The sequence below is a fragment of the Bombina bombina genome, chromosome 3 (genome assembly GCF_027579735.1).
Source record: "Bombina bombina isolate aBomBom1 chromosome 3, aBomBom1.pri, whole genome shotgun sequence".
Taxonomy (NCBI): domain Eukaryota; kingdom Metazoa; phylum Chordata; class Amphibia; order Anura; family Bombinatoridae; genus Bombina; species Bombina bombina.
In genome coordinates this window covers 815710265-815731950 of record NC_069501.1, presented here as the reverse complement: position 1 = coordinate 815731950, position 21686 = coordinate 815710265, and the positions used below count along the sequence as shown (strand labels likewise).

At 42.3% G+C, this 21686-nt stretch overlaps 1 protein-coding gene across 3 annotated transcripts in view; it reads right to left on the bottom strand.

Moving 5' to 3' along the window:
* Window positions 1-1109: 1109 nt before the first annotated feature.
* Window positions 1110-21686, bottom strand: part of DCUN1D2 (defective in cullin neddylation 1 domain containing 2) — a 181433-nt gene continuing 160856 nt past the window's right edge. For all 3 annotated transcript variants that reach the window (XM_053707757.1, XM_053707759.1, XM_053707758.1), the window contains 2 exons: window positions 18266-18362; window positions 1110-1973 (listed from right to left, as the gene is read on the bottom strand). In XM_053707757.1, coding sequence (XP_053563732.1) covers window positions 1894-1973; window positions 18266-18362 — 177 coding nt within the window. In that variant the 3' untranslated portion in view covers window positions 1110-1893. The remainder of the gene's footprint in view (window positions 1974-18265; window positions 18363-21686) is intronic.

Below are 21686 nucleotides of genomic sequence, written 5' to 3'. Positions count from 1 at the left end.
TTTTAAAAGTTATGTCTTTTTCCACTCCCCCTGTACCATGTGACAGCCATCAGCCAATCACAAATGCATACATGTACCATGTGACAGCCATCAGCCATTCACAAATGCATACACACTTATTCTTGCACATGCTCAGTAAGGAGCTGGTGACTCAAAAAGTTTAAATATAAAAAGATTGTGCACATTTAGTTAATGGAAGTAAATTGGAAAGTTGTTTAAAATGGCATGCTCTATCTGAATAATGAAAGTTTAATTTTGATTGAGTGTCCCTTTAACTTAATAATTATCTGTCCGGCAGTAGGACAGCTCACCTGGTTTGAGAGGATGCCATCCTTCATATGGACCTGTGGAAATACAGAAAGACAGAGTAAACTTACTCAGGCTATCTAAATAGGGCAACAAAATGTTTTGGGAAAACACAGTGAGGCTTGTACCCCACAAGTTCCCAATTGCTTGAAAGACACCACTGCCCTGCTGAAGAGACTGACATGGGCTAAGGCTAGACCCTTTAGAAAGATCAGAGCAAACCTACTATGCTTTTAAAATTAAAAAATCTTGATTGTAGATCAGACACCAAAACCTCACCTCCTCCTTGCACCACAGGCAAAGAGAATGACTGGGGATTATGATGTAAGGGAAGTGACATATATAGCAGCTTTTCTTAGGAAAGAAAGGTAAGTATTTTAACAAAACCGCTGCAATGTAAACTTTCATGAAGAAAAGTGCCCCTGTTTTTAATAGTATTTTTAAAAAACGGGCACTGATTCATGAACGTTTACATTCACTTTAAGTATATTAGTAAAACATTATAGGAAAACTCACTGGCATTCTTATAAGGAGATGTGTGGATATTTCTGACCCTTTCTAGCAGCATAGTCTTCCTCACCTACATGGATGTTGGTACTTTCCTTAGTTTATATAAAAAGCACAGAAAATAGGTCACTAATACTGCATCATCTGACCACGTACTGGACACTTGAGGGCACTATTGATTACATAGAACTTTGTGTACACACGCTCATATTTACACACTATATAAATACAAACACACACAAATATATATTTATTTACATACACACATTTAACCTTTTAAATAAAAGAAAACTTCCTTAGAATGTTAAAACATTTTAATTAAATATCCATTCAAATGAAATCCAAAGCAAGAGCTGTACATTAAGGCTAAATAATACTATAATTTATTTTAATTTACATAGTAACAATAAAAGCCTGCTACGTGGAGTTTACAACCTCACCTGTGCCTGACTGTCAGGCAAATAAGAGGATGCTAATATCACAAAGAGCAGGGGCTGGTTTTGAGCCAGAATCTCAGACTAAGCGCACCTGCTGATAACTGTTGCCTTTGTATGAGAATTACCTGGCTGTTTCCATATTATTTTCATAATTGTATCAAAGAGCTAGTGATAAAAAATACAACATGCCAATTAAGGTTCCAGTAGAGATTTAATTTATACCACAAATACTGCTTTTATATAGATACAATATAATACAGCTGTTAAGTAACTGCTGGTGTGTATTCTGGCTCATAAACTGAATGGCATGCTCTTTAAATTATTTTTTTCCATATACTTTTTATTAATAAAATGGCCTCTATTTTTACTGCTTCAAAGTATAAAATCATGCAATCTCTACATCCTATATGATACAACCAACGTAAGATATGAAGCCAGCGTCCTACAAACACCATTGCTCTGTTTAGGGCTTCTCCCGGTCCTGTCCAAGAGCTGTCCACCATGTTTTCAAGCAGATTTCAGACTGCCATTCTGCATGTCCCGGTGAATCAGTCACACGGTCTTCTCTGTAATTGGCCAAATACAGTGTCCATTATCTAATGAAATGGCATAAGCATCACTAGTCCTTTTCAAAAGTCTATGGTTAAAGAGGTTTACGTTTTCCCCCTGTGACTAATGGTCTTGCATACTCCACAAAATCATCTATAAGAACAGGCCAGGCTCCTGAAAATAAAGTTTAAGCTGGTTAGAATGCATGTGGAAATCACAGTTAAAAAAAAAATGTTTAAATAAAACACACAAAAAAAAAATTCAATAAAAAAAAAAAGAAGAAAAACCAGCATATGAGTGTGAATGTGTTAGAAAAACAGATTCAATGAAGATGAGTAGTTTAGCTTTTAACAAGAAGATACAAAACGGTTCCAAATTAATGTTTGTTCAACTCTAAATATGAATAGACAGAGCAGATATCTGTCCTTTTAAAGTAATACAGTAAATACATTCTCAAGTAAATAAATACATTCTCAAGTAATAAAGTAAATAAATAAATTCTCAAGTAAAAAGTAAATACATTATCAAGTAATAAAGTAAATAACAAAATTTATGCTTACCTGATAAATTTCTTTCTCTTGTGGTGTATCCAGTCCACGGGTTCATCCATTATTTGTGGGATATTCTCCTTCCCAACAGGAAGTTGCAAAGAAGACACCCACAGCAGAGCTGTCTATATAGCTCCTCCCCTAACCCCCACCTCCAGTCATTCGACCGAAGGCAAGTAAGAAAAAGGAGAAACTATAGGGTGCAGTGGTGACTGTAGTTTTAAAAAATAAAAACACCTGACTTAAAGTGACAGGGCGGGCCGTGGACTGGATAAACCACAAGAGAAAGAAATTTATCAGGTAAGCATAAATTTTGTTTTCTCTTGTAAGGTGTATTCAGTCCACGGGTTCATCCATTACTTGTGGGATACCAATACCAAAGCTTTAGGACACGGATGAAGGGAGGGAAAAGGCAGGAACTTAAACGGAAGGCACCACTGCCTGTAGGACCTTTCTCCCAAAAATAGCCTCCGAGGAAGCAAAAGTATCAAATTTGTAGAATTTAGAAAAAGTATGAAGCGAAGACCAAGTGGCCGCCTTGCAAATCTGTTCAACAGAAGCCTTATTTTTAAATGCCCATGTGGAAGCTACCGCTCTAGTAAAGTGAGCTGTAATCCTTTCAGGAGGCTGCTGTCCAGCAGTCTCATAAGATAAACGGATTATGCTTCTTAGCCAAAAAGAAAGAGAATTTGCCGAAGCCTTGTGGCCTCTCCTCTTTCCAGAGTAAACAACAAACAAGGCAGATGTTTGCCGAAAATCCTTAGTGGCTTGTAAGTAGAACTGTAAAGCACGAACCACATCCAGATTGTGCAACAACCGTTCCTTCATTGAAGAAGGATTCGGACACAGAGAAGGAACAACAATTTCCTGATTGATATTTCTATTGGAAACAACCTTAGGAAGAAAACCTGGCTTGGTACGTAACACCACCTTATCCGCATGGAAAATAAGATAGGGTGAATCACACTGCAGAGCAGATAACTCTGAAACTCTTCGGGCTGAAGAGATAGCAACAAGAAACAAAACTTTCCAAGATAAAAGTTTAATATCTAATGAATGCGTAGGTTCAAACGGAACCCCTTGAAGAACACTAAGAACTAAATTTAAACTCCATGGCGGAGCAACTGGTTTAAATACCGGCTTGATTCTGACTAAAGCCTGACAAAACGCATGAACGTCTGGAACATCTGCCAGACGCTTGTGAAAGAGAATAGACAGAGCAGATATCTGTCCTTTTAAAGAACTAGCTGATAATCCTTTTTCCAATCCTTCTTGGAGAAAAGATAGAATCCTAGGAATCTTGACCCTACTCCATGAGAAACCCTTAGAATCACACCAATGAAGATATTTACGCCATATCTTGTGATAGATCTTCCTGGTGACAGGCTTCCTAGCCTGGATCAAGGTATCAATAACAGACTCAGAAAAACCACGCTTTGATAAGATCAAGCGTTCAATCTCCACACAGTCAGGCGTAGAGAAGTTAGATTTGAGTGTTTGAATGGACCCTGGATCAGAAGGTCCTGCCTCAATGGCAGAGGCCATGGTGGGCAGGATGACATGTCCACCAGATCTGCATACCAAGTCCTGCAAGGCCACGCAGGAGCAATTAAGATCACCAAAGCTTTCTCCTGCTTGATTCTGGCAATCAGACTCGGGAGAAGAGGAAACGGTGGAAACACATAAGCCAGGCTGAAGGACCAGGGCGCTGCTAGGGCATCTACTTACACTGCCCGAGGATCCCTTGACCTGGACCCGTAACGAGGAAGCTTGGCATTCTGACGGGACGCCATCAGATCCAGCTCCGGTCTGCCCCATAGATGAATCAGTTGGGCAAATATCTCCGGGTGAAGCTCCCATTCCGCCGGATGAAAAGTCTGCCGACTTAGAAAATCCGCCTCCCAGTTCTCTACTCCTGGGATATGGATAGATGAGAGATGGCAAGAGTGAGCCTCTGCCCATAGAATTATCTTGGAAATCTCCATCATTGCCAGGGGACTCCTTGTTCCCCCCTGATGGTTGCTATAGGCTACAGTCGTGATGTTGTCCGACTGAAATCTGATGAACCTGACCGCAGCCAGTTGAGGCCATGCCTGAAGAGCAATGAATATCGCTCTTAGTTCCAGAATGTTTATCAGGAGGAGGGCCTCCTCCTGAGTCCACGAACCCTGAGCTTTCAGGGAGTTCCAGACCGCGCCCCAGCCCAGAAGGCTGGCATCTGTTGTCACTATAGTCCACTCTGGCCTGCGGAAGCTCATTCCCCTGGACAGATGGACCAGAGATAACCACCAGAGAAGAGAATCCCTGGTTGCTTGATCCAGATTTAACAGAGGAGACAAATCTCTGTACTCCCCATTCCACTGATTGAGCATGCAAAGTTGAAGTGGTCTGAGATGTAGGCGGGAAAACGGAACTATGTCCATTGCCGCTACCATTAGGCCGATTACTTCCATACACTGAGCCACTGACGGCCGAGAAATGGAATGAAGAGCACGGCAGGAAGTTAGCAGCTTTGATATCCTGACCTCTGTCAGAAATATTTTCATTTCTACTGAATCTTTCAGAGTTCCTAGGAAGGAAACTCTTGTGAGAGGGGAGAGAGAACTCTTTTCTCTGTTCACCTTCCACCCGTGAGACCTCAAGAAGCCCAGAACAATGTCCGTATGGGACTTGGCGACTTGAAGAGTCGACCCTGGGTCAAGATGTCGTCTACGTAAGGAGCCACTGCTATGCCCCGCGGCCTTAGGACCGCCAGTAGGGACCCTAGAAGGGTCCCGAAGGGAAGAGCCACAAACTGGTAATGCCTGTCTAAGAAGGCGAACCTGAGGAACTGATGATGATCTTTGTGAATCGGAATGTGCAGATAAGCATCCTTTAAGTCCACGGTAGTCATATATTGACCCTCCTGGATCATAGGAAGAATGGTTCGGATTGCCTCCATCTTGAAGGATGGGACCCTGAGGAATTTGTTTAGGATCTTGAGATCCAAGATTGGTCTGAAAGTTCCCTCTTTTTTGGGAACTATAAATAGATTTTAATAGAAACCCTGCCCCTGTTCCTCCCTTGGAACTGGGTGGATCACTCCCATAACCAGTAGACCCTGGACGCAATATAAGAATGCCTCTCTCTTTATCTGGTTTGCAGATAGTTGAGAAAGATGAAATCTCCCCTTTGGAGATGAACCCTTGAATTCGAGAAGATATCCCTGGGAAACGATTTCCACTGCCCAGGGATCCTGAACGTCTCTTACCCAAGCCTGGGTGAAGAGAGAAAGTCTGCCCCCCACTAGATCCGATCCCGGATCGGGGGCTACTCCTTCATGCTGTCTTAGAGACAGTGGCTGGCTTTTTAGCCTGTTTCCCTTTGTTCCAAGCCTGATTAGGTATCCAGACTGGTTTGGACTTGGCGAAATTTCCCTCTTGTTTTGTACTAAGGGAAGCGGAAGCCGCGCCACTTCTGAAGTTCCGAAAGGAGCGAAAATTAGTCTGTCTGGTCCTTAACTTATTAGACTTATCCTGGGGAAGGGCATGACCTTTTCTCCCAGTAATATCAGAAATGATCTCCTTCGGATCAGGCCCGAATAGAGTCTTACCCTTGAAGGGAATGTTAAGAAGCTTAGATTTTGAGGAAACATCTGCTGACCAGGACTTAAGCCATAGCGCCCTACGTGCCATGATGGCAAAACCTGAGTTTTTAGCCGCAAGTTTAGTTAACTGAAACACAGCGTCTGAAATAAAGGAATTAGCAAGTTTAAGAGCTTTAATCCCGTCTAAAATCTCACCCCACGGAGTCTCCACTTGTAGAGCCTCTTCTAGAGACTCGAACCAAAAGGCCGCTGCAGCTGTAACTGGAACAATGCATGCGAGAGGCTGGAGAAGAAAACCTTGATGTAAGAAATTTTTCTTTAGGAGACCCTCCAATTTTTTATCCAAAGGATCTTTGAAAGCACAACTATCTTTAATCGGAATAGTTGTACGCTTAGGTAAAGTAGAAACAGCTCCCACCACCTTGGGGACCGTTTGCCACGAGTCCCGCACGGCGTCAGCTATGGGGAACATCTTTTTAAACACAGGAAGGGGAGAGAACGGTATACCTGGCCTATCCCATTCCTTAGATATAATTTCCGAAAACCTTTAAGGGACTGGGAAAACGAGTCCCGCACGGCGTCAGCTATGGGGAACATCTTTTTAAACACAGGAGGGGGAGAGAACGGTATACCTGGCCTATCCCATTCCTTAGTTATAATTTCCAAAAACCTTTTAGGGACTGGGAAAACATCAGTGTAAACAGGCACTGCAAAGTATTTGTCCATTTTACACAATTTCTCTGGTACCACAATGGGGTCACAGTCATCCAGAGTTGTTAAGATCTCCCTAAGCAATAAACTGAGATGTTCAAGCTTAAATTTAAATGTTGACATGTCAGAGTCAGGCTGAAGTAATAACTTCCCTGAATCTGAAAGATCACCCTCAGATATCAAATCCCTTGCGCCAACTTCGGAACATTGTGAGGGCATAACGGACATATCTACCAAAGCGTCAGAAAGCTCTGTATTTGTTCTAGCCCCAGAGCTGTCTCGCTTTCCTTGTAACCCTGGCAGTTTAGACAACACCTCTGTGAGAGTAGAACTCATAACTGCCACCATGTCTCGTAAAGTAAAAGAATTAGACGCGCTAGACGCATCTGGTGTCATTTGTGCGGGTATTACAGGTTCTGACCCATGGGGAGAGCTAGAAGGCATAAACTCCCTTCTTATAGTCTGAGAATCCTCTGGTGATATATTTTTTAAAGCCACAATATGGTCTTTAAACATATTGAACAGGTAGATTATTCTACATCAGACATGTTTAACAGACTAGCAAAGACAAAAGCAAGCTTGGAAAACACTTTATTAAAGTAAAAAATAGCAATTTCCTCAAACCGGTACTGTACCTTTAAGAGAAAAAAAAGTAGCACTTAAACTGCAAAACAGTGAAAAAACATAATTTATGCTTACCTGATAAATTCCTTTCTCCTGTAGTGTAGTCAGTCCACGGGTCATCCATTACTTATGGGATATTAACTCCTCCCCAACAGGAAGTGCAATAGGATCACCCAAGCAGAGCTGCTCTATAGCTCCTCCCCTCTACGTCACACCCAGTCATTCGACCGAAAACCAAACGAGAAAGGAGAAACTATAGGGTGCAGTGGTGACTGGAGTATAATTTAAAATTTAGACCTGCCATAAAAAACAGGGCGGGCCGTGGACTGACTACACTACAGGAGAAAGGAATTTATCAGGTAAGCATAAATTATGTTTTCTCCTGTTAAGTGTAGTCAGTCCACGGGTCATCCATTACTTATGGGATACCAATACCAAAGCTAAAGTACACGGATGACGGGAGGGACAGGCAGGATCTTTATACGGAAGGAACCACTGCCTGAAGAACCTTTCTCCCAAAAACAGCCTCCGAAGAAGCAAAAGTGTCAAATTTGTAAAATTTGGAAAAAGTATGAAGAGAAGACCAAGTTGCAGCCTTGCAAATCTGTTCAACAAAGGCCTCATTCTTAAAGGGACACTAAACTAAAAAAATATATTTCGTGATTCAGACAGAGCATGCAATTTTAAGCAACGTTCTAATTTACTCCTATTATCAAATTTTCTTCACTCTCTTGGTATCTTTATTTGAAATGCAAGAATGTAAGTTTAGATGCCGGCCCATTTTTGGTGAATAACCTGGGTTATTCTTGCTGATTGGTGGATAAATTCATCCACCAATAAAAAAAAGTGCTGAACCAAAAAAGAAGCTTAGATGCCTTCTTTTTCAAATAAAGATAGCAAGTGAACGAAGAAAAATTGATAATAGGAGTAAATTAGAAAGTTACTTAAAATTGTATGCTCTATTTGAATCACAAAAGAAAAAAATTGGGTTCAGTGTCCCTTTAAAGGCCCAAGTGGAAGCCACAGCTCTAGTAGAATGAGCTGTAATCCTTTCAGGAGGTTGCTGTCCAGCAGTCTCATAGGCTAAACGTATTATGTTACGAAGCCAAAAGGATAGAGAGGTAGCAGATGCTTTTTGACCTCTCCTCTATCCAGAATAAACGACCAACAGGGAAGAAGTTTGGCGAAAATCCTTAGTTGCCTGTAAATAAAATTTCAGGGCACGGACTACGTCTAGATTGTGCAGAAGTCGTTCCTTCTTTGAAGAAGGGTTAGGGCACAATGATGGAACAACAATCTCTTGATTGATATTCTTGTTAGTGACTACCTTAGGTAAGAACCCAGGTTTAGTACGCAGAACTACCTTATCTGAATGAAAAATCAGATAAGGAGAATCACAATGTAAGGCTGATAACTCAGAGACTCTACGAGCCGAGGAAATAGCCATTAAAAACAGAACTTTCCAAGATAACAGCTTGATATCAATGGAATGAAGGGGTTCAAACGGAACACCCTGTAAAACGTTAAGAACTAAATTTAAGCTCCACGGTGGAGCTACAGTCTTAAACACAGGCTTAATCCTGGCCAAAGCCTGACAAAAAGCCTGAACGTCTGGAACTTCTGACAGACGTTTGTGTAAAAGGATGGACAGAGCTGAGATCTGTCCCTTTAAAGAACTTGCAGATAAACCCTTTTCTAAACCTTCTTGTAGAAAAGACAATATCCTAGGAATCCTAACCTTACTCCATGAGTAACTCTTGGATTCGCACCAGTGTAAGTATTTACGCCATATCTTATGGTAAATTTTCCTGGTAACAGGTTTCCTAGCCTGTATTAAGGTATCAATTACTGACTCCGAAAATCCACGCTTTGATAAAATCAAGCGTTCAATTTCCATGCAGTCAGCTTCAGAGAAATTAGATTTTGATGTTTGAAAGGACCCTGAATTAGAAGGTCCTGTCTCAGAGGCAGAGACCAAGGTGGACAGGATGACATGTCCACTAGATCTGCATACCAGGTCCTGCGTGGCCACGCAGGCACTATTAGAATCACTGATGCTTTCTCCTGTTTGATCCTGGCAATCAAACGAGGAAGCATCGGGAAGGGTGGAAACACATAAGCCATCCTGAAGGTCCAAGGTGCTGTCAAGGCATCTATCAGGACCGCTCCCGGGTCCCTGGACCTGGACCCGTAACAAGGAAGCTTGGCGTTCTGGCGAGACGCCATGAGATCCATATCTGGTTTGCCCCAACGTCGAAGTATTTGGGCAAAGACCTCCGGATGAAGTTCCCACTCCCCCGGATGAAAAGTCTGGCGACTTAGGAAATCCGCCTCCCAGTTCTCCACTCCTGGGATGTGGATCGCTGACAGGTGGCAAGAGTGAGACTCTGCCCAGCGAATTATCTTTGATACTTCCATCATCGCTAGGGAACTCCTTGTCCCTCCCTGATGGTTGATGTAAGCCACAGTCGTGATGTTGTCCGACTGAAACCTGATGAACCTCAGAGTTGCTAACTGAGGCCAAGCCAGAAGGGCATTGAGAACTGCTCTCAATTCCAGAATGTTTATTGGAAGGAGACTCTCCTCTTGAGTCCATGATCCCTGAGCCTTCAGGGAATTCCAGACAGCGCCCCAACCTAGTAGGCTGGCGTCTGTTGTTACAATTGTCCAGTCTGGCCTGCTGAAGGGCATCCCCCTGGACAGATGTGGCCGAGAAAGCCACCATAGAAGAGAATCTCTGGTCTCTTGATCCAGATTCAGCGTAGGGGACAAATCTGAGTAATCCCCATTCCACTGACTTAGCATGCACAATTGCAGGGGTCTGAGGTGCAGGCGTGCAAAAGGAACTATGTCAATTGCCGCTACCATTAAGCCGATTACCTCCATGCATTGAGCCACTGACGGGTGTTGAATGGAATGAAGGACACGGCAAGCATTTAGAAGCTTTGTTAACCTGTCCTCTGTCAGGTAAATTTTCATTTCTACAGAATCTATAAGAGTCCCCAAGAAGGGAACTCTTGTGAGTGGTAAGAGAGAACTCTTCTCCTCGTTCACTTTCCACCCATGCGACCTTAGAAATGCCAGTACTAACTCTGTATGAGACTTGGCAGTTTGGAAGCTTGACGCTTGTATCAGAATGTCGTCTAGGTACGGAGCTACCGAAATTCCTCGCGGTCTTAGTACCGCCAGAAGAGAGCCCAGAACCTTTGTAAAGATTCTTGGAGCCGTAGCCAACCCGAAGGGAAGAGCTACAAACTGGTAATGCCTGTCTAGGAAGGCAAACCTTAGATACCGGTAATGTTCTTTGTGAATCGGTATGTGAAGGTAAGCATCCTTTAAATCCACTGTGGTCATGTACTGACCTCTTTGGATCATGGGTAAGATTGTCCGAATAGTTTCCATTTTGAACGATGGAACTCTTAGGAATTTGTTTAGGATCTTTAAATCCAATATTGGTCTGAAGGTTCCCTCTTTTTTGGGAACCACAAACAGATTTGAGTAAAACCATTGTCCGTGTTCCGACCGCGGAACTGGGTGGATCACTCCCATTAGTAAAAGGTCTTGTACACAGTGTAGAAACGCCTCTTTCTTTATTTGGTTTGTTGACAACCTTGAAAGGTGAAATCTCCCTTGTGGAGGAGAAGCTTTGAAGTACAGAAGATATCCCTGAGATATGATCTCCAACGCCCAGGGATCCTGGACATCTCTTGCCCAAGCCTGGGCGAAGAGAGAGAGTCTGCCCCCCACTAGATCCGTTTCCGGATCGGGGGCCCTCACTTCATGCTGTCTTAGGGGCAGCAGTAGGTTTTCTGGCCTGCTTGCCCTTGTTCCAGCCTTGTCTGTAGCGAGCAACAGCTCCTTCCTGTTTTGGAGCAGAGGAAGTTGATGCTGCTCCTGCCTTGAAGTTACGAAAGGCACGAAAATTAGACTGTCTAGCCCTAGGTTTGGCTCTGTCTTGAGGCAGGGCATGGCCTTTACCTCCCGTAATATCAGCGATAATTTCTTTCAAACCGGGCCCGAATAAAGTCTGCCCCTTGAAAGGTATGTTAAGTAATTTAGATTTAGAAGTTACATCAGCTGACCAGGATTTTAGCCACAGCGCTCTGCGTGCCTGAATGGCGAATCCGGAATTCTTAGCCGTAAGTTTAGTTAAATGTACTACGGCATCAGAAATAAATGAATTAGCTAGCTTAAGGGTTTTAAGCTTGTGTGTAATCTCATCTAATGGCGCTGAGTCAAGGGTCTCTTCCAGAGACTCAAACCAAAATGCTGCCGCAGCCGTGACAGGCGCAATGCATGCAAGGGGTTGCAATATAAAACCTTGTTGAACAAACATTTTCTTAAGGTACCCCTCTAACTTTTTATCCATTGGATCTGAAAAGGCACAACTATCCTCCACCGGGATAGTGGTACGCTTAGCTAAAGTAGAAACTGCTCCCTCCACCTTAGGGACCGTTTGCCATAAGTCCCGTGTGGTGGCGTCTATTGGAAACATTTTTCTGAATATAGGAGGGGGTGAGAAAGGCACACCGGGTCTATCCCACTCCTTAGTAACAATTTCAGTAAGTCTCTTAGGTATAGGAAAAACGTCAGTACTCGTCGGTACCGCAAAATATTTATCCAACCTACACATTTTCTCTGGGATTGCAACTGTGTTACAATCATTCAGAGCCGCTAACACCTCCCCTAGTAATACACGGAGGTTTTCCAGCTTAAACTTAAAATTTGAAATGTCTGAATCCAGTTTATTTGGATCAGATCCGTCACCCGCAGAATGAAGCTCTCCGTCCTCATGCTCTGCAAATTGTGACGCAGTATCAGACATGGCCCTAGCATTATCAGCGCACTCTGTTCTCACCCCAGAGTGATCTTGTTTACCCCTAAGTTCTGGCAATTTAGACAAAACTTCAGTCATAACATTAGCCATGTCTTGTAGAGTGATTTGTAATGGCCGCCCTGATGTACTTGGCGTTACAATATCACGCACCTCCTGAGCGGGAGATGCAGGTACTGACACGTGAGGCAAGTTAGTCGGCATAACTTCCCCCTCGTTGTCTGGTGAATGTTGCTTAACATGTACAGATTGACTTTTATTTAAAGTAGCATCAATGCAATTAGTACATAAATTTCTATTGGGCTCCACCTTGGCTTTTGAACATATTGCACAAAGAGATTCCTCTGTGTCAGACATGTTTAAACAAACTAGCAATTAGACTAGCAAGCTTGGAAATACTTTTCAACTAAATTTACAAGCAATATGCAAAACGTTACTGTGCCTTTAAGAAGCACACAAAAACTGTCACAGTTGAATAACAATGAACCGGATTAGTTATAGAAACCAAATTTTCACAGTAAAAAGCATAAATTTAGCAAAGGATTGCACTCATTAGCAATGGATGATTAACCCTTAATATCAGAAAAAACGGATAACAATTGAAAATATAAGCGTTTTTATCACAGTCAAAGCACAGTCTCAGGTCTGCTGTGAGTGATTACCTCCCTCAAAACTAGTTTTGAAGACCCCTGAGCTCTGTGGAGACGTCCTGGATCATGCAGGGAGAAAAAGGCAGACTGTGACTGAATTTCTGATGCGTAGTAAAAGCGCCAAAATAGGCCCCTCCCACTCACAATACAACAGTGAGGGAAGCTCAGAAAACTGTTTTAATTTAAAACAAACGACAGCCATGTGGAAAATAACGCCCAAAACAATTTTTCACCAAGTACCTCAGATAATTAAACGATTTAACATTCCAGCAAACGTTTAAAATCTAATTTATGAAATGTCATTAAAAGCCTGCTGCTAGTCGCTCACACTGCAAGTTAGGCTAAAAGTTATATGCATACAGTATTTTCCCAGTGAAGTGCCATTCCCCAGAAATACTTAAGTGTAAACATATATACATATCAGCCTGATACCAGTTGCTACTACTGCATTTAAGGCTGTACTTACATTATATCGGTATTAGCAGTATTTTCTCAGTCAATTCCATTCCTTAGAAAATAATATACTGCAACATACCTCTTTGCAGGTGAACCTGCCCGCTGTCCCCTGATCTGAAGTTACCTTACTCCTCAGAATGGCCGAGAACAGCAAATGGATCTTAGTTACGTCCGCTAAGATCATACACAAAACTCAGGTAGATTCTTCTTCAAATTCTGCCTGAGAAGAAAACAACACACTCCGGTGCCGTTTAAAATAAACTTTTGATTGAAGATATAAAAACTAAGTTTAATCACCACAGTCCTCTCACACATCCTATCTATTAGTTGGGTGCAAGAGAATGACTGGGTGTGACGTAGAGGGGAGGAGCTATATAGCAGCTCTGCTTGGGTGATCCTCTTGCACTTCCTGTTGGGGAGGAGTTAATATCCCATAAGTAATGGATGACCCGTGGACTGACTACACTTAACAGGAGAAAAAAGTAGTAAACTCTTCGAAATTTTTACAGTGTGTATAAGAGACTAACGCCTAGATTTAGAGTTTTGCGGCCAAAGGGGTGCATTAGCTACGCATGTTTTTTCCCCCCCGCACCTTTTAAACACTGCTGGTATTGAGTTCTCAGAAGGGCTGCGTTAGGCTCCAAAAAGGGAGCGTACAGGCATATTTACCGCCACTGCAACTCTCAATACCAGCGTCGCTTACGGACGCGGCCAGCTTAAAAAACGTGCTTGTGCACGATTCCCCCATAGGAAACAATGGGGCAGTTTGAGCTGAAAAAAAAAAAACACCTGCAAAAAAGCAGCGTTTAGCTCCTAACCCAGCCCCATTGTTTCCTATGGGGAAACACTTCCTAAGTCTGCACCTAACACCCTAACATGTACCCCGAGTCTAAACACCCCTAACCTTACACTTATTAAACCCTAATCTGCCGACCCCGCTATCGCTGACCCCTGCATATTATTTTTAACCCCTAATCTGCCGCTCCGTACACCGCCACAACCTACGTTATCCCTATGTACCCCTAATCTGCTGCCCCTAACACCGCCAACCCCTATATTATATTTATTACCCCCTAATCTGCCCCCCCCAACGTCGCCGCTACCCAACTACAATTATTAACCCCTAATCTGCCGACCGGACCTCACCGATACTATAATAAATGTATTAACCCCTAATCCACCTCACTCCCGCCTCAAAAACCCTATTATAGATAGTATTAACCCCTAATCTGCCCTCCCTAAAATCGCAGACACCTAACTTTAAGTATTAACCCCTATTCTGCCGACCGGACCTCGCCGCTACTCTAATAAATGTATTAACCCCTAAAGCTAAGTCTAACCCTAACACCCCCCCTAAGTTAAATATAATTTAAATCTAACGAAATAAAATAAATCTTATTAAATAAATTATTCCTATTTAAAGCTAAATACCTGTAAAATAAACCCTAATATAGCTACAATATAAATAATAATTATATTGTAGCTATTTTAGGATTAATATTTATTTTACAGGCAACTTTGTATTTATTTTAACTAGGTACAATAGCTATTAAATAGTTAATAACTATTTAATAGTTACCTAGTTAAAATAATTACAAAATTACCTGTAAAATAAATCCTAACCTAAGTTACAATTAAACCTAACACTACACTATCAATAAATTAATTAAATAAACTATCTACAATTATCTACAATTAAATCAACTAAACTAAATTACAAAACAAACAAACACTAAATTACAAAAAATAAAAAAAGATTACAAGAATTTTAAACTAATTACACCTACTCTAAGCCCCCTAAAAAAATAACAAAGCCCCCCCAAAATAAAAAAATGCCCTACCCTATTCTAAAATAAATATTTTACAGCTCTTTTACCTTACCAGCCCTTAAAAGGGCCTTTTGCGGGGCATGTCCCAAAGAATTCTGCTCTTTTGCCTGTAAAAAAACATACAATACCCCCCCGCAACATTACAACCCACCACCCACATACCCCTAATCTAACCCAAAACCCCCTTAAAAAAACCTAACACTAAGCCCCTGAAGATCTTCCTACCTTATCATCACCATGCCGGGTATCACCGATCTGACCAGAAGAGGGTCTGAAGTCATCATCCTATCCGGCAAGAAAAGGGCATCCAGACCGGTACACATCTTCATCCAGGCGGCATCTTCTATCTTCTTCCATCCGGCGCGGAGCGGGACCATCTTGAAGCAGCCCACGCAGATCTATCCTCTTCTAACGACGTCCTAAGTCCGAATTAAGGTTCCTTTAAATGACGTCATCCAAGATGGCGTCCCTCGAATTCCGATTGGCTGATTGGATTCTATCAGCCAATCGGAATTAAGGTAGGAAAAATCTGATTGGCTGATTGAATCAGCCAATCAGATTCAAGTTCAATCCGATTGGCTGATCCAATCAGATTGAGCTCGCATTCTATTGGCTGTTCCGATCCTAAAATAGCTACAATATAATTATTATTTATATTGTAGCTATATTAGGGTTTATTTTACAGGTAAGTATTTAGCTTTAAATAGGATTAATTTATTTAATAAGATTTATTTTATTTCGTTAGATTTAAATTATATTTAACTTAGGGGGGTGTTAGTGTTAGACTTAGCTTTAGGGGTTAATCCATTTATTAGAGTAGCGGCGAGGTCCGGTCGGCAGATTAGGGGTTAATACTTGAAGTTAGGTGTCGGCGATGTTAGGGAGGGCAGATTAGGGGTTAATACTATTTATTATAGGGTTTTTGAGGCGGGAGTGAGGCGGATTAGGGGTTAATACATTTATTATAGTAGCGGTGAGGTCCGGTCGGCAGATTAGGGGTTAATAATTGTAGGTAGGTAGCGGCGACGGGGGGGGGGGGCAGATTAGGGGGTAATAAATATATAGGGGTCGGCGATGTTAGGGGCAGCAGATTAGGGGTACATAGGGATAATGTAGGTTACAGCGATGTGCAGTAGGCAGATTAGGGGTTAAAAAAATTTAATAGAGTGGCGGCGATGTGGGGGGCCTCGGTTTAGGGGTACATAGGTAGTTTATGGGTGTTAGTGTACTTTAGAGCACAGTAGTTAACAGCTTTATGAACCAGCGTTAGCCCAGAAAGCTCTTAACTCCTGGCTTTTTTCTGCGGCTAGAGTCTTGTCGTTAGATTTCTAACGCTCACTTCAGCCAAGACTCTAAATACCGGCGTTAGAAAGATCCCATTGAAAAGATAGGATACGCAATTGATGGAAGGGGATCTTCGGTATGGAAAGTGAGCGTTAGACCCTTTCCTGACTGACTCTAAATACCAGCGGGCGGCCAAAACCAGAGTTAGGACCCCCTAACGCTGGTTTTGATGGCTAACGCAGAACTCTAAATCTAGGCGTAAGGTAATATTGCACCCACTTGCAAATGGACGATTAACCCTTTGGCCCCCAAACCGGATTGAAAAAACGTCTACCACCGGTATAAAACCGCTAAACCCCTCACCACAGCTCTGCTGTGGTGCCTACCTGACCTTATGGGACGAACAGGACTGAAAGAAACCCTCTTTAGTGGTCCTCAAACACAGAAGGACTCCTCAAGAAAAGCTTGCTGTCTTAGAAGGAAAACTGCGCAACTGAGGCGCGAAAATAGGCCCCTCCCACTACACTCGATGTCAGAGGGGCCTTAAAGAAACACTCCTAGGAATTTCTGAAAAGACATGTGGATAATTAAACCCCAAAAACAAAGTTTAAACACTCTCAAAAAAACGATCTTCATGTGTGAAAAGCAAACGTTTTTATCACCCTATCACCAGACACAAATAACATGAGTAATACCCAACCTTGCAAGCTTGATCCCAGTCGTTATTAAATCACTGCATCTAGCTTACCACATCTCCAAAAAGGCTCTGTCAGCATTTTCTAGACTTTATCAACTCTCTAGAAAAAATTATACTGAACATACCTCAAAGCAGGCAATCTGCAGGCCGTTCCCCCAGCTGAAGTTTTCCCATACTCTTGAGTTATGTGTGAGAACAGCAATGGACCTTTGTTACAATCTGCTAAGATCATTATCCTCCAGCCAGAATTCGTCTTCTAATTTCTGCCTGAGAGCAAACAGTACAACGCTGGTACCGTTTAAAATAAACTCTTAATTGAAGATGAAAACTACACTAAATCACCACATATCTCTTTATACTTCCTACTTGTCGAGAGCTTGCAAAGAGAATGACTGGAGTTGGGGGTTAGGGGAGGAGCTATATAGACAGCTCTGCTGTGGGTGTCCTCTTTGCAACTTCCTGTTGGGAAGGAGAATATCCCACAAGTAATGGATGAACCCGTGGACTGGATACACCTTACAAGAGAAAAATATATTCTCAGGTAATAAAGTAAATAAATGCATTCTCAAGTAATAAAGTCAATAAAATCTCAAGTAATAAAGTAAATAAATAAAATCTCAAGTAATAACGTAAATAAATGCTCAAGTAAAAAAGTAAATAAACAAATGCTCAAGTAATAAATTAAATAAATAATTTCTCAAGTAGGGCTTTAGAATTTCTTCTGGCTCCTTACATTTTAGATCAGGGGTGGCCACATTTCAGCCTGAGTGCTACATGCAATCCTCCGTCCTGCTTTTAACCCAGGGGCCACAAAAACTAGAACTAACAATGTTCCATAGTTTTTTTGTGGCACCAGGAAAAAGAGGAAGTACAAATGTGCGCTTGAAGTGATCACAACTCAATAAAGCCATCTGGAGTGAAGAATATCAAACATAGGGTATTGAGGAACCTTATCTGAATCTGGCACTGTGTTACTGCATATTATTAAATCTATTATTTGATTTAATATAAATAAATGTATATATTGCCCAAAATATTGATCTGTGGCCCCCATACATAAGCAAGTGGGGCATTATAGATTATATTCAATATACTGTAACAAAATACCATGTACTGCACGTAAAAAAAAACTATTGCAATTTGAGCAATTTAAATTCAGAAAACAAACTACATAAAACCATAAACCTACTCTATTAATACAAAAATAATAATATTAAAACATAAGACCAACAGTGAAGCATCAATACCTTCTTCATCATAGTTGGACATATCATCTGCAATAATATTTCCAAAATCCAACAGCAGATTCCATGTATCTTTTGGAATTGACCTTTTGTGATGTTCCTAAAACATAAAATAAGTTATTACCTATGATAAAGTCATTAATCTAGATACCTTGACTATAGATTAACAATTAAAATACCCTGTGATACATACCATCATAGTAAAACATTGTAATAAACTGGTAACTAGGAAACACTGCTAATTATGGAACCATCCTTGGTTATTACATGTTAAACGTTGTCACTATTTCTGTGAAAAGTTTAGTTGAAAGTAAAATATACTTTCTTCAAGATTTTTTGGGGAAATGAATGCTACACATGGTTGATTTATTTAAAAAACAAATTATGATTACCTGATAATTTTCTTTTCTTCAGATGGAAAGAGCCCACAGCTGCATTCATTACTTTTTGGAATTCAGAACCTGGCCACCAGGAGGAGGCAAAGACACCCCAGCCAAAGGCTTAAATACTCCTCCCACTCCCCTCATCCCCCAGTCATTCTGCCAAGGAACAAGGAACAGTAGAAAAAATATCAGGGTGAAAAGGTGCCAGAAGAACAAAAATTACAGCTGCATTCATTACTTTTGAGAAAACAATACCCAAGCTATAGAGGACACTGAATGCCAAAACAAGAGGGTACAAAGGCGGCCCATTCTGAGGGCACCAAACCTGAACCACAACCCCAGAAAAAAATCCTGCTTCGTCCAAAGTCAGAAAACATTTGAAAAGGGAAACACGGCCCCAAGGAAACAGACCCACAGATAGTCCGCAAGTCCACAAAACGGACGCAACTAAGCCAACACTCCTCCAGAAGATACCATCGCCCAAAGGACGAACCTCAACCACACAACCCCTCATAGAAAAGGGAGGCGACGGAAAACTCCCAAAAAGGAGAGGACATGGAAGACAAATAAGGATTCCTGGAAGACCCTAAGCATGGCTCAATAAATCCAAAGAAAGTGGAAAACCACATAAAATGCAAACCACGCTCACAGGGACCCTAGGGACCCTAGGGTACCCTAAACAAGAGAAGGCAACGCCCAGACCCCGACAGCACTAAACCACAAGGTTGAACCTGAGAAACAGAACAAAGAAGCAAAACGTCTCTGAAAAAATCAGAGCAATCACCTCGAACAAACAACTGAAACAGTAGTCCCAAGTCACCAGGAACTTAGAATATCGAAATATTCTCACCAACACGTGCGTAATCCCCAGAGAGCAACCTCTGACCACCAAACGATGCAGTCATATCAGGATGACGAATAAAAAAGAAAACACTTGCCGACAAGTAAAAGCAGCCAAGGATAGAGTAACATCCACCAAGTAGTGGGTACACTCAGGTTATCCAAAGCCGCACGGCCAACCCATGCAGCCGAGCAACAAGGATCCCAGAACCACTACAAACCTCCACTAAAAAGGCTCACCACACCTCCACAAACTGAGGAGACACAACTCATCTCAGATCTTAGTCCACACCGGACCAGCCCAAGCAACCGGTCTAGAGACAGGGGAACAGAAAAGGTCCCAACTACCAGCCCCCACAGAAAAGTATGGAAAAGGATGGCCCCAGCCACTCCAACAGAGCTTGAAATCCTTCCAAAAGCACCTACAAACAGATACTTCCAAGGAAGATCCCTATAGAGATTGCTAGAAAAAGACAGAAATCCTATGAATCTAGCTCGACACTCTATGGCAGACTCCCCATAGCAACTACAACGGGCACTCCAAAGGAGAACCTACAAGATAAGTGAAACTATGCAGTCCAACATGGAACTGCAAAATCACAGACAGAACAATCCCAGAAAGTGAACAGGACCAACCACCTGTTCCACCCACCTGCACATAGGACAGGGCAAATATCTTCCAGAGAGGAAACCTCACCTCTAAGAAAGGCAAAAACAACCCACCTCAAGTGAAGGGCTCAGACAAAGGACAGCGCACAAGCTCACAAGGCAAAAACCGTAAAGTAGAGCCGAATGAAAATCATCCAGGCGCCCCTGATGAACATGAAAAAGGAACTCCCCAAAAGAAAAGCACATACCATCAAGAACAAAGCAGGCCGTAAGGAGCCTAAGCACACAGAACTCCTGGCCCAGCTGCTAGTAGCACAGCTAGCAAGACCATAAGAAATAGTCCATGTTCCCTGGAGAATAAGAGCTTCCGGACAAGACATAGAAATATAAAAAAAAATCCTAAAAGAAAGCCCAATCCCCAGAATTGTTTAGACAAACAATACCCCAGGGACCACCATACCCTGTCTGAAAAAAACAACAACATACACCGGGAAGAAAGACTAACCCGGAGAACAGGTCGAAGACTTGCACAAAAATCCCAACCCAAGGGGAAGAGAACACCCCGTACAAAGGTCCAACTCCAAAGAGCAACAGGGCACTCCAGAACCGAAAAGATTCCCCCAGGGAGGGAGAGTAAACGACAGAGGACTAAACGTGCCCCCAAAACAATTTCCGTAGAAGTAACCAGTGCAATCACGAAATCGCGAGTATCGATTCCAGAAGGAAAATTCCTGAAGGAATATAAAACAAAACATGAGCTTGTTAAATCAAATAAACGACATCCTAACTGTATTGAAAAGAAAAGGCAACCGTAGGTTAACGCCCAATGAAAAACAGGCACACCCGCAGGACCAGCCCAACGGAACTCTGCCCGTCAAAGCTCAGATAGGAAAGGATACTCAAATCAGACTATAAGAAGATTACTTCATCCCCTTATAATTCTGAGAGCTATTCGGAGAAGAAAACCCAAAACTCCTATATCCATTAAGGATGGGATTCTCCAACAACGCCAGAACGTGCTGTAACAGAACACGAAAGCGCGTCAGTCTGTACCGAAAAGCACAGCACACCTCGACCGGAGCCCCAGTCGCTCCCCCGGATAACTGAACGGGCCAGCCCATGCCTAGGGAACACAGGTTGATAGAACACGAATATAATCTTAAGCAGACATCTGGAAGCTGCAGATGTGCCAACGCCATAAGAATTTGAACACGGAAACGTGCCGCAACCTCCGGAGGGAACAAACCACCTCCAGGGAAGGATAAGCATAATCTGGGTCACCTGCACGTGCAGCAACAGTAAGTGGTAGGGAACTCGCCACTCGAGGGACAGAACCCCCAGAGGCGGATGGGCTCAGCGACCCCTTGATTCCCCGGTCCCAAGGAATTGGGCCCTCTAGAACTGCCTTTGGAACATAACTGACTGTCATGCGTCATCTGTGACGGTTCGTATTCGTCACAATAAGTAGAGTCTGTATCAGAGACCACCTGAATCTCAACATCAGAGTCCTCCATAACTAGGTATGAATACAAAAAGTTTGGACTAAATTAGACAAATAAATATAAACAGCACCTTACACCCCCAATGGCTGG